This window comes from Palaemon carinicauda, chromosome 1 (genome assembly GCF_036898095.1).
Source record: "Palaemon carinicauda isolate YSFRI2023 chromosome 1, ASM3689809v2, whole genome shotgun sequence".
NCBI lineage: Eukaryota > Metazoa > Arthropoda > Malacostraca > Decapoda > Palaemonidae > Palaemon > Palaemon carinicauda.
In genome coordinates this window covers 297,783,914-297,798,429 of record NC_090725.1, presented here as the reverse complement: position 1 = coordinate 297,798,429, position 14,516 = coordinate 297,783,914, and the positions used below count along the sequence as shown (strand labels likewise).

Genomic DNA, 14,516 nt, shown 5'->3' with positions numbered 1-14,516 from the left:
TTATCAGTTGTGGAAAGTCTTGGTGGATTGTTTGGCTACCATGTGCATGTTTTTTTTTTTAGTTAAAATGTCGTTCATCACCACGAGGACCATTTTACCGCGAGTGCCCCTTTTTCATTTTTTTTCATTTTTTTGCCAAGTCATTTTTCCGTAAGATATTGCCAAATAGTGTCGTAAAACTTTTGCTTGTTTAGTGTTGGAAAGTGTGTCTAGATGATCTGGCTACCCATGCATGACTTTGTTTTTGTCAGATACGACGTAGTTATTGGTATATTGGGTATTTAACTGCGGTTACCAATTTCTGTTTTTTTTTCAATATTTGTAAAAATTACTACGTAGTAAGGAATTGCCGTATATTATTCATTTTTTTTCATGTTTATGTGTTAGAAAGTGTGCCTTGATGGTTGGGCTAACACGTGCATGTCTTTTTTTTTATCTGAGATGTCGTATATTAGAATGTCGGGCATTTTACCGCGAGTGTCCCTTTTTCATTTTTTTTCATTTTTTTGCCAAGTCATTTTTCCGTAAGATATTGCGAAATAGTGTCGTAAAACTTTTACTTTTTTAGTGTTGGAAAGTGTGTCTAGATGATCTGGCTACCCATGCGTGATTTTGTTTTTGTCAGATACGACGTAGTTATTGGTATATTGGGTATTTAACTGCGGTTGCCAATTTCTGTTTTTTTTCAATATTTGTAAAAATTTACTACGTAGTAAGGAATTGCCGTATATTATTGATTTTTTTTTCATGTTTATGTGTTAGAAAGTGTGCCTTGATGGTTGGGCTAACACGTGCATGTTTTTTTTTTTATCTGAGATGCCGTATATTAGAATGTTGGGCATTTTTCCGCGAGTGCCCCTTATTATTTGTTTTGCATTTTTTTGCTTAGTCATGTTACCGTAAGGAATTGGCAAGTAGTGTCGCAAAACTTATATTTTTATAGTGTTGGAAAGTGTTTCTAGATGATCTGGCTACCCATGCCTATTTTTTTTTAGCAAGATATGGCGTATATATAAGTATGTGTTCGATTTTCCTGTGATTGCCATTTTTTCGTTTTTTCCCATTTCTTTCAAAATTACTTCGTACTAAGGAACTATCACAGAGTAATATTTCATTTATATGTTTATTTGTCGGAAAATATGCCTTGATGGTTTGCCTAGCACGTGGCTGAAATTTTTTTTTTCTGAAATGCCGTATATTAGAATGGCCATTTTTCCACGAGTGCCCCTTTTTATTTGTTTTGCATTTTTTTGCTTAGTCATGTTACCGTAAGGAATTGGCAAGTAGTGTCGCAAAACTTATAATTTTATAGTGTTGGAAAGTGTTTCTAGATGATCTGGCTACCCATGCCTATCTTCTTTTTTTAGCCAGATATGGCGTATATATAGGTATGTGTTCGATTTTCCGGTGATTGCCATTTTTTCGTTTTTTCCCAATTCTTTCAAAATTACTACGTACTAAGGAACTATCACAGAGTAATGATTCCTCTAGATGTTTATTTGTCGGAAAATTTTGTTTACTTTTGTTTTGATTGAATATCATCAAATTTTTTTAGCTAAAATATTGTTTTACATTTTTTTTTTCGATTTTATTTCCCTTCAAAAAAATTTTTTTGGGTCAGAATTTTAATTTCATAGTCGTAAAATAATCGACAATTATCCAGCAACCCACCATACAATTTTTATGCATATCCAATAATAATTAGATTAGTAAATAACACCTTGAAATTGACATACCCTTCCTACATTTCAAGTGGCAGATTAGGGAGTCTGAGTCAGTGTGGTTGGCGGCCATTTTGTGGACATATCCGAAGCGTAAGCTGCCCTATCTATATATATTCTTGTTCCCTATAGAATTTGTGATATTTTGGTATATTTTTACCTGCATAAATATCATATTATATATTAAATATATGTATTTTTTTACGGAATTTCTAAGTACTCAAAAAATTACCTTTAGATATGGCCCCTGATATAAATGTAATTTACAAAATAATGAAGATTTTTTTACATATTTCTATTTTAGGATAACATATGTTTATTCCCTAAAAAAATTAGCCACTTCCTATTTCATTTGGGTACCCAAAAAAATTCATGAAATTTGGACAAATTTTTTTGGCCAAAAAAAGTTACCCTTTTTTTCTCATTTCAGATCTTCACCTCCATGGGTCTGACTTCATCCAAAATACATCAAGATGTGTCCTAAACATTCAAGAATCAATTCCTAAAAGGATTTGTGTATATATGTATAAACTTTTTTTTTATGAATTTTTATGTCAGGTCTTTTTTTTTTTTCTACTTAATTTTTTAAAATATTTATAATAAATAGTTTTTCTGCAGATGAGTAGTATTTATCTATACAGTTGTTTTAAGCATTCATTGAAGTTTTTTTGGCAAAAGAAAAAAGGAGGTTACTGCAAAAACTGATTTTTCAAGAATTTTTTTTGGCGTCGGGGTCGTTCGCGTCCGAGTATACCCTTAAAGGGGTGTCCGAGGACCGTACCTATCCAGGGTTAAAGATCTAACTAGTTACCAGAAGGGGCATTACAAAATATACCTATAGTTTTGTCTGAGAGTCCGAAAGATTCTTGAAAGTATTCCATATTTACTTTTCTCTAATTCCTTATATGAAAGTTTAAAATTGCGGGAGTTCTGTTTATAAACTTCCTCTCTTTTAAAGAGGTGTGATTAATCAGCAAGTGAGGCCTCCATTAATATGCATTATAGACGGTGGGCAAGCTTGATTTATGAAAAATTAATAAGTGAACCAGTTCACAACCTCTGGTGATACTTGATCACTCATCATCCTGATTTTCTCATCAACTAATTCAAGTCTTTATCGATAAAACCTAATAAGATTAATCAAACCTTCACAACGGATATGGCCTTCAGAGATAACTCTGATCCTCATGTGATATAATCTACGGACCAACAAAAATCCTAAAGTTATGACCTTTGGAGTAAACACAAATCCTCTGGTGATAAGATCTCTTGAGCTAACTCAAATCCTCAAGTGATGATATTACCTCTGGAGAAAACTCAAGTCCTCAAGTGATATGACCATCGGAACCAAGGAAATACCTCAATTTATATGACCCCAAAGCCAACCTAAATCTTCCTATTATATGATATCTGGGAGTTAAATAAAATCATCATGGGATATGATCTCTGGAGCCAACAAAAATCCTTAGGATATGAGCTCTGGAGCCAACAAAAATCTTCATGTGATAGTCCTTTTGGAGCCAACGAAAATCCTCATGTGATAGACCTCCTGAGCCAACTCAAATCCTCAAGTGATACGACCTTTGGAGCCAACTAAAATCCTCAAGTGATATGACTCCGAGGCCAACATAAATCCTCCAATGATATGACCTACGGAGCCAAATAGAATAATCATGCAATATGATTTCTGGAGCCAATGAAAATGCTCAAGATATGACTTCTGGTGCCAACAAAACCTTCAAGTAATAAGACCTCTTGAGCCAACTCAAATCCTCAAGTGATACGACCTTCGAAGCTAACTAAAATATTCACTAGATATGTCCCGAAACCCAACCTAAACCCTCCAATGAATATGACCTCTGGAATCAATCATCATGCAATATGATCTCTGGAGCCCAAAAAATCCTCAAGATATGACCTCTTAGTCCAACTCAAATCCTCAAGTGAGGTTACTTCCTGGGCCAACTCAAGTCCGCAAGTGATACAATGTTTGGAGCCAACTAAAATCCTCAATTAATATGACTTTTGGAGCCAACTAAAATCCTCAAGTGATATGACCCCGAAGTCAACCCAAATCCTCAAATGATATGACCTCTGGAGCCAAATAGAATCCTCATACAATATGATCTCTGGATCCAGCTCCAGTCCTCGAGTGATATGACCTTTACAGCCAACTCGAATTTTCCAGTGATATAACCTTCGAAGCCAATTCAAGCCCCTCAAGTGATGTTACCTCCAGAGCCAACTTAAATTGTCAGGTGAATTTTCGTTCTGTACAAAGTTTATTCAACTTGAGGACTTATGTTAACTCTGGAGGTCATATCACTTGAGGATTTAAGTTGGATCTAGAGGGTGAGGTTATTTCACTTGAGGATTTGAGTTAGCTCGGGTGGTCATATCACTTAAGAGTTTATGTTGGTTTTGTAGATCTTATCTCTTGAGGATTTGAGTTGGTAATATCACTTGAGGATTTTAATTGGCTGTGGAGATGATATGACCACCCGAGCTAACTCAAATCCTCAAGTGAAATAACCTCAAGATCCAACTTAAATCCTCAAGTGATATGACCTCCAGAACCAACATAAACTCTCAAGTGATAAGACCGCTGGAGCTAACTCAAATCCTCAAGTGAAATAACCTCTGGACAGAATGCAAAACCTCAAAATGACATGTATCACAGAGCCAGCAAAGATCTTCAAGGGGTAAAACCTTCAGAGCCAGCTTAGATTCCTAAGTGATATGACCAGAGCCCACTCCGATCTTCAAATTATATGATATCCGGAGTAAGTAGCAAAATATAGGCCATCTCATATTCTCAATGGATATAACCTCTATAACTAACTCAAATACCTTCTGACCCTCCTAGGTCGCATGTGATAAGGTCTAAGTCTAACTAAATCCTCCTATAAATAAGTGCTAAGCTATATCTTCACATGTAATAAACCTTCAAAAGTCAAATTGAGCTTTAAGAGATTCGCTTACCGAAATCTGGATTCCTCAAGGTCTGGAATTTCCGGCAAGTTTTGGTATCTGAAATTAAAGTTGAATTCTTAGGATTGTTGTTGTTATGACTTTGTAAAGTGCTTTACAATAACATGTTATCTTAACTGATATTATTCAGTAACTAATGTTACTTTCTTCACAATTAGCAAGCCAAATGAGCCATTACTTCGGAGAGCAAGATTTAACCAGAAAAAAATATATTGGTAAAATAAATGCAAGATACCAGTATTTAAAGAAAAAAAAAGCTGTCTCTGCCTTTCTTGCAGTAACTCGTTTCAAACCATATAAAAGTTTTTAAAATAATTTTCCATTTTGAGTTCCAAACGTTATTGTACCTAAGCTCATCCATTGTCACCTCACATTACCGGCAAACAGAATGTTCTGGTGTCTCATTCCTACCTTTATTTGTTTCCCCGCTTCCTCGACACTCATCTATGAACTGCTTGCAAGACCCAGCACAGTATTGCAGGTTGTAAGAAGGATTGACGAGGCAAAGTCCAAGAGCAGCGGACAGATCACAAGTGACGTCATCGTCTCTGTTGACGCATCTCTTTTCATCTGAAAGTGACGAGATAGTATATCTTTATCTTTTCATAGAGTCTGGTGATGGAATTTGAAAAGTAGAGTCGACATATCAATCGTGGTAGTGGACAAGAGTCATGGTATGACAATGAAACAATCTCCAATAGTTAAATAGCAGGACAGGATTAGAAACGAAACTCTAAGAGAGATTACTAGAGTGCCATGTGGATGAGATCATGATGAGGGGTACATGGAGATGGTTTGGGCATGCTCTTCGCACTTCCCAAGAGAGATTAGCTCACCAAACGTTCAGCTAAGCTCCACAAGGCACTAAAATAGTTGGAAGCCCCAAGCATACATGGCTGAAGACTATGAAGCGTGAAGTAGGATGTGATGAATGGTGAAGTATTGAAATAAAAGCTTAAGATAGAGACGACTGGTGAAATCTAACCAAGGCCCTTTGCATTAAAAGGCGTAGGAGGAGGAGATGATGATGATGACTAGACAAGAAAGAGGGCTTCAAATTTACCAAGTTACTTGGAGCGATTAACAGACAAGGATTGGGTCCAACCAGGTTACAGAGAACATGACATGAAATTAACTCCACCAACTAGATGAACAATAAAGAAATTCTTTTTATTATCTGAGCACCAAAATGTTGATGGTAGGTGAAATTAATTCAGCCAAACTTAAAAATGAATCTGGTGTGTTGATTCATCTCTAATTCATGAAAGATTTATTTTAATATTATTGTTCTTAATTAAACGTCTCAAGTAATTTTTCCTTATTTCCTTTCCTGACTGGGCTATTATCCTTGTTGGAGCCCTTGGCTTATAGCATCTTGTTTTTCCAACTAGGGTTGTAGCTTAGCAGTTAATAATAATAATAATAATAATAATAATAATAATAATAATAATAATAATAATAATAATAATAATAATAATAATAATAATAAAAGAAAACTGAAAATTAGATTTGTAGGAGTTTTAAAATGATGGATAAGACTGGAAAACCGGCTTAGTCAATTATTAAAATCTCTTTCAAAGTAGACTGTATAGAGTACAATGATTTATCCCTGGTTTTATAGGTGCATTAATGACAGAAGGCGTGGTTAAGAGTAACTGATGCACTTGCTTTACTAGCTACGTGATATAAGTAATGTCAATCAAGCTAGCAATAAATAAAGCTCTATAAGATGAGACTTCTTCCCCTGAACATAATTTGTGACTAGTCGCATTCCCCAGAACCTTAAGTTGTGAATATAGTGGTAAATGTCTTGTCACAGACAAGAAAGAAATGAAGCTGTCATATCAGCATCATGGGGGCTCTCAAATTGCTAAATAGGACATGGAACGAATGAAAAAGGTGGAGGATAGGTAAACAGAAATCACTATTCAAAATCAATTTCAAGAATGTAATATGTATAGTTGATATGAACAAGAGCATGTGTTTGCTACTAACTAATATGTTTCTGCTACTTTAGCAAGAGAAAAGGATTAAGCATAATTTTCTTCTACATAAATGTGAGTGGAGTTAAATGTTTCTCTCAAAGATAATTCCAATAGGTGGGTGTCAAAATAACAAAGGTTCCTTGTATGAAGTAGAGAAAGTTGTGAAATACAGCAATTCAACGACATAATATGAATAACAGGAAAAAATATAAAAACTGGAAATGAAAAGATATGTAGTCTACAATGGACCAGGAATGCACTAATGGACTACTGAGTTTTCAATGATGGGTAAAAGTACAAGAAGAGAAACTTTTATTACTGGTGTGATACTGTTGTCTACTTTACCTGTTGTAATACAAGAATTACATGTCACTGGACAGTTGATCCGCATGTAAGAAGGATTGGATTCGCACTGACCGCGCGAACCCCACACCTTACAAGATCGATGCAGGTCAGCACAGCTTTCCTGACGGGTGGTCAGACTTGGGACATCACTACTTTCCTTCAGTTGAATCTTTTGATCTGGGAAAAGTAGATAATGCTGGCATTGTAATATTACTTTCCAATATTTTAGAGGGTTTAAACTATGCACTTATAAACTCGTAGAGAACCAATATACTCTAAAATTAGATTGATTGAATTTTGCCTGTTTAATCCAACATCTAGGGCCTGTGAGGTCATTAGGTGACCAAGTGCAAATGTAAGAAAACTCTACAGTTACACTATGAAGTAAATGTTAAGAGGTTGGACACCAAGATGGAAGAAAGAAAGCCAGAATGGTAGTAAAAGAAGACAGATATAGGGCTAGTGAAGCTAGGGGCCAGAGAAACACTGCAAAGACCCTGAAGTGCAGTCTTTTGTGAGTAATGACTAACAAGAGTATTAAGCTGATGGCTAAGATCGAAAAACAAGTTGAACATGAAATTCTCTTTCAAAGTTAAATGTACAGTGATTCATACCTCGTTTTATAGAGGCACTGATAGCAGTAGGATTGGTTAGATTTAATTAATGCACTTGCTTTCCCAGCTAGGCAATAAAAGCAAAGCTGTCATGCTAACAATATAAAAAACTTTAAAAGGCAGAATTTCTCCCACAGTACCTAGAGGGGTGGCCTCCAATGTAAAATGCTGAAAACTTAGGGATACAATCTGGAAAGTAAATGTTCCACTACAAAATAGAAAGAAAAGGGCTCTTACATAAACTTAATGGAAACTTTCAAACCGGTAGATGGGACATAATAGGAATGAAATGGGTAGAGGTTAGGTAAATGCAGAAATCACTAAATAAAGTTAATTTCTAGAATGATATATGTTATACGTTTGATATCATCAAGAGCATATATTAGCCACTAGAGAATTTGTTGTTGTTACTTTAGTAATAGAACAGGAATAACCTAAATTTTTTTTCTACCCCAGTTTTTGTGGAGGTAAATAAGTAAAAATGGTGTATGCTTCCCACGATGATAACTCCACCAGGTGGATCTCAAAATATCAATCTATCAGAATGTTATGAATACAGAAAACAGAAAAATTATGGAAACCGGGAGAAAATGTTTAACCTATATGATTTTTTACTATAGTAAACTCAGATATATTCAAAAAATGAATGTAAGCTTAGTATGAGATGTAGCCTGCAAGAGATCAGTGAGGCACTATTGGACAACCAAATTTCCAATGGTAGTAAAAGAACAGAGAAAACGGATTTTGAGCGAAGCGAAAAATCTATTTTTGGGTGAGGTAGCCATGTCGTCCTGATGGAAGTTCCTTCGAAGGTAGCTTCCTAGGTATATTTGACTACAGTGATATATCCCAGAGAATTTACCAAAGGTATCCAGAATTCTAACTCCTGGAGCGAATATCCCTTAAAATTTTACGAAGGGATATCGCGTAATATCAGAGGACGTATTCTTGACAGGATACTGTCGTCTACCTTACCTTTTGGAATGCATTTATTACATGTCACTGGACAGTTGATTAGCATGTAAGAGCGATTGGACTTGCACTGACCGCGGGACCCCCACACCATACAAGATCGATGCAGGTCAACACAGGTCTCCTTATTAGCGGCTACACTTGGTACATCGATTCTTTCCTTCAGTTGGATTTCTTTATCTGGGAAAAAGGAACAATACTAACAATATTGAGGAAAAGGTAAAGGTTTCTGGTTTCAGTTCCAGTTTAATCAGAATAGATGCTCGCCAGAATGTCAGTCGGGCAAACCCAACCTCTCTACTGTGGTGCCCAACCGCAGCAGTGGCTTCCCCAGTAAATAGCTTAAACTCAATGTCCCGGGATGAGAGCGATCTGCTGCTATGCGAATCCTAGGCGAACATCTTATGACTGTACTAGCCAGGAGGCTAGTACAGAGGATAGCAATTTTTTCTGGGAGGAGTGATTTCAACTGAGTACTCATAAAGTCATAGAAAATCCACATACTTTAAAAGAATTTCCAAAGGGGGTTTAAAGGCAGAGACAAGAGATAGTGACAATGTCCTAGAGACTAACCATATATACATATAATCAGTACCCAAGCCCCTTTCCACCCAAGCTAGGACCAGGGAAGGTCAGGCAATGGCTGTTGATAACTCAGCAGGTGAACTTATAGTTTGATATGGAGGTTCACTGTATTATGCCTTGCTTTATTTGAACGCATGTACAGTTGGATGCAGAAATTCATTACACACTTCGTTCTGAGAAAAGTGCAGAGAGTTAAAGTGTCACAAGGTGCACTCCCTCAGTGCAAGGTGTGCCAGGATTTCCAGTATCCAACTGTACATTATTTATCATTGATATAAAAACTATAACGGGCACTCGGTAGAGCGCATAACTTCACCTATTTCATGTTATATATCTCAAGATAGGTAATTGAATTATGGACATTTGGCACTAGTTTCATGCAAATCAGATAAAAATTGACCACGCTATAGCAAAAAAAAAAAAAAAAAAAAAACGTTTTGACCTTTTTATGACCTTGACATTTGACCCAATCATTTCCAAATTCTTATCATATTGTTCTTGGAGATTCAGTTAAATAGTTTTTGAGTTATTCGAATAACAAACAAACAAAGATACAATCAGTGGGTAAGAAACATACACATATAAATAAATAAATAAAATTTTAGATCTGATGGATTACAAATTGTTAAATAACTAAACAGGAAAAAGAGCAGTCCTGGACCTTGGCTCATAAGCTGCCCCAGGATCCGAATCCTGACCGGAAATGATCCACACAAAAACAGATTAAACATTTTCAGGGGTCAAAGCCCTTTCCCAATCAGCCGAATCATTTGACATTTTCATGTTTGTTCTCCATTCTTGATTGAAACATTAAGACTATCTTATAAGTAGCCTATGAAGACTACATTTCTTGTTGATCAGAGAAACTTTAATGAGAAGGCAGGTCTAAGAGAAGTAAGAATGAGATCAGTGAAAGAGGAAATAACTTGGCTAGAGCAGTCTGGATAATGTTGAAGACTGGCTTTGTAAAGAAATTAAACAATTTCCACCTATAAAGATGGGACTAAGATTCAGAGAAGTAGGAATGAGATTAGTGAAAGGGCAAAGAACTTGGCTGCAGCAGTCTGGATAATGTTGAAGAAGGGCTCTGTAAAGAAATTAAACTACTTCTATCTATAAAGATGGAACATAGATGCAGAGAATTAAGAATGAGATCGGTAAAAGAGGAAATAACTTGGCTAGAGCAGTCTGGGTAATATTGAAGAAGGACTCAGTAAAAAAATTAAACTACTTCCACCTATAAAGATGGAACTTAGATGCAGAGAAGTAAGAATGAGATAATTGAAAGAGCAAATAACTTGGTTAGAGTAGTCTAGGTAATGTTGAGTGTTCCGTAAAGAAATTATACTATTCCCACCTATAAAAATTTTGAACTTACCTCCTGAAGGGCAGGAGTTGCAGGTCACGGGACAATTGTCCCGCATGTAGTTAGGATTGTTATCACACTCGCCATAGGACCCCCAGCCTGAGCACCAAGGGTGCAAATCTGTGCAATTACTCGTCTGAGAAGATCTGCTTGCAAAAATTCCTCTGTTCCTTTTTGCACCATTCCGCACAATTGGGCTGATTCGACCTGTGAGGAAATAAAAGAAAATGCAAATCATTTTGCTTGCTTACAACTTATAAGTGAAATAGAATTTGGAAACAGTTAAAAGAAACATTATCATATTCGAGAATAAAGATTTACATTAAGGAGATTAAAGTACAGAACACAAGCACAATCACATAAGCAAAGTAAATACAGTTACAATATTTTTCAGATAAAAATTCCTGTGATTACATAAATATATAGACATTTTATATATATATATATATATATATATATATATATATATATATATATATATATATACATATATGTATATATATATGTATATATGTATATATATATATATATATATATATATATATATATATATATATATATATATATTCTGTATATACATATATATATATATATATATATATATATATATATATATATATATATATCAACAACAAATACAGCTGTTTTTAGTACACAGTAGGACAAAGGCCTCAATAATATCCTTATTCATGCCTGGAGTTTGGCCAGTTTTCATCACCACGCTGGTCCCTGCGGATTGGTGATGGTAGGAGACTTTTGTCTGATCGCCCACAGCAAACCAACCTAGTATGTGTGTCTATGACTAATACAGCTTTGCTGATCATGGCAATACACAAATCATTTCACTACTTTAAGTTATATCCAATCGGAAAGGGAGGGCTATATATACTGTCCACTATATCACTGATATTTAATTAATGACTTTTGATTCCATACCTATGAAGTTTATATTCTATTTTTTTTGCATTTCCTTTTCCCTTTACCTACATTTATGTTAACTCACATTTCGATCTATAATTGAAAAGGGTGTCCTTCATTTCTTATTCCTAAATAACTTTTTCACATTTGCTAAAAATAACCATAATGATGTTATCATACTTCTTCAATGGGAACAATCTTCACTAATGCATGAGTAACAATTGAACAGAGGTCCGTTGTTGTAGTGTTTACTATCCTTGATCTTCATCGCCTTATCAGCACGCTTATCTAAAATGTTCTTGAATACTTCATTTGATAAGATTTCGGCATTCACTCAACTCATACCTATCTTATACACGTAAATGACCTTATCATATCTACATTCGATCAAAAACTAGTTGTACTGAGTGATTGATTAGCTATAAAACTGTCGTACTAGAACTGCAGCCCCTTATTACGTGAGTACAAGAAAACACCCACAAATCGGAAAAGGGATATATGTTAGTCTCCCATGTGAGCCATACCTTTAAAGAAAACGTATCTAAGGAGAAGCACTTCACCCAAATCCCCAACTGTCTCTGAGAGACTAACTGGACTCTGAGGGAGGGTTACATGTAAGTCCTAACCTTACTTGAACGATGACTCGAGTGCCATATGTGGATGAGATCATGGTGAGGGGTAGATGGAGATGGTTTGGACATGCTCTACGCACTCCCCAAGAGAGATTAGTTCACCAAACGTTCAGCTGGGCTCCACAAGGCACAAGAAGAGTTGGATGACCTAGACCTACATGGTTAAGGACTATGAAGAGCGAAGTAGATGATGAATGGAGAATTGAATTAAAAGCTCAAGATAGAGACAACAGGCAAAATCTAACCGAGGCCCTTTGCGTCAATAGGCGTAGGAAGAGATGGTGGTGATGATGATGATGATGTACCTTACTTAAAACATCGATGTCCCTTTAAATCATTACGCATACATAGTATTCATTTTTTATAAACCAAAGGAATCCATGTAATCACCATTTAACCTCAGTAGATTTCACTCAAGGGAGCCCGAGAGAGACAAAGTTTGTTTACTTCAACTGTCTTCTTCAAAAATACATGAAAAGTGCGACTAAGTTTCGTCAAAGCCACATCTTATCAATTTGTCAATTACCCAAGCTAGAAATGGGGGTACTGGGCACAGCACTGAGCTAAGTTGTGCAATCTCTTATGAATTACATTATTTCATTATGAATCTAATGGGACTTGAAAATATCTAATGGAACTCAAATAAATGTAATGAATCTAAAAACTTTAAAGAAACTTAAGAAAAATATAATGGAATTGAATAATGTCAAAAGCATTTCTGCTTGAAATTCTGTTCTTTGGATTCCTTTCAAACATTCTTATAAGGTATACATGATTATGGCAACATTTTGTATAAAAAGTGATAGTAATTGACAATGCCAATGTTTCCTAATGGTTGGAAATTGGCAATAGGTTGGAAAATCGTCAACAGGGGTATTAACACCTTAGGGATTTATTCAATGTCCAAGAAATTCTCAGAGGATGTCATCCATAAGGCAATGAAATGTGGCACCTGTGTTTTGAAGGCCGAAACAGCTGTAATCAAAAGTATATGTCCTATACGGGTGACAATTGCTGTCTTTCCTGCATCCCTTTTTCCTAAATGGACTTAATACCACCAATTCAAGAGGTCGACTTTTTGGAATATTCTTGCCTCTTTGAGTTGACTAATTATGTCCGCAATGTTAGGTAGGGGTTACTTGTCTAGTACTGTTTGAATATTAAGTCGCTGGTATTCCCCATAGAGCCTTCATGTGCTGTGTCCTTTAGAAACCCTTTATGGGGTAGATATCCACAGACTAAATGCTTTCTAGAAGATTCCTGCCTGTTCCCTGTCCTAGAATAATTGCTTTGCGTGGGCTAGTTTGTATGAAGCCACCCATCTACAACGTACATGCAATGTCTGATGTGGTGTTTTGTAGGGTGCATGAGATTATTCTGGAGGTAGCCCTTGAATACTTCAGGAAATTCCGATATGAAGTGAGAGTTTTCTGATCCTGGCGTAGAGCTTGTTGCTTGCCTTTGAGTGATGTGGGCTATGGGGGCATTTTAATCATTGATTTGCAGTCTGGATACTTCTAGAGGTTGTGAATGTGTGGCAGCCACTGCTATGGGTGGTCTAGTGGGTTCTACAGATATCTGGGCCAGGCGAACCTCATTCATTATTAGTAGGAAATGTTTGAGGAGGAGTACGGTATATGCGTTGGGAATTTCCATGACTATGTTTCTTGGTAACTTCGTCTGTGGGAACTTCGCGTACTAAGTCCCCCATCGTCCCTTATTGGGTATCAGTGGCAGGTACTGTTGCAAGTGATCACAGTTGCTTGTAGACTTGCGGGGATTTTTTATCACTGAGCCATTCCTACGCTGTCCAGAAATTTTCTAACTCTTAAGCCTGGGAATATACTGAAAGATGATCTCACTTGGGCTTACAGAGTTCCGTATGTGATTGTCGTGTCTGGCTCAGCTAATCAGTCTGCTAGTTATTCGAAGACATTATCGGGTAGGAATTCGAGTATGGGGTCAACTTTTTATGACGAAGATATGAACTGAAGTTTCCGCTCTTAAGAACTGGGCCTCTGGGCTGTGCTTTGTGAAAGGAGTAAGGCAGACAGAGGTAGCGGCTGTAATTTCATCAAGAGAGATGGCAGTGTCAAGCATTTTCGGTGACTCTTGAGTCAACAATTTGCTAGTCAGGGTTTTGACAGAAATGCTGAACCATGGCTCTGGGTTGTGTGTTGTGAAAGGAGGAAGGTGGACAGAGGGAACGTTTGTAATTTCATTAGGAGAGATGGTAGTGAAAAGCTTTTTCAGTGACTCCTGAGTCAACAATTTGCTAGTCAGGGTTTTGACAGAAATACTGGCTGGTATTAAGTAGTTTATACGTACAGAAATCTAACTTCCAGACACTTTTTTCGAATGGATGAATAGGTTGAAGGATATACTTA

General features: G+C 36.2%; 1 protein-coding gene across 1 annotated transcript in view; it reads right to left on the bottom strand.

Moving 5' to 3' along the window:
* The window catches only part of LOC137657979 (uncharacterized), a 28,041-nt gene that overhangs the window by 9,217 nt on the left and 4,308 nt on the right, over positions 1 to 14,516 (bottom strand). The window contains exons 3-7 of the mRNA XM_068392703.1: positions 10,592 to 10,786; positions 8,632 to 8,808; positions 7,043 to 7,219; positions 5,124 to 5,282; positions 4,704 to 4,751 (exon numbers count right to left, since the gene is read on the bottom strand). Coding sequence (XP_068248804.1) covers positions 4,704 to 4,751; positions 5,124 to 5,282; positions 7,043 to 7,219; positions 8,632 to 8,808; positions 10,592 to 10,786 — 756 coding nt within the window. The remainder of the gene's footprint in view (positions 1 to 4,703; positions 4,752 to 5,123; positions 5,283 to 7,042; positions 7,220 to 8,631; positions 8,809 to 10,591; positions 10,787 to 14,516) is intronic.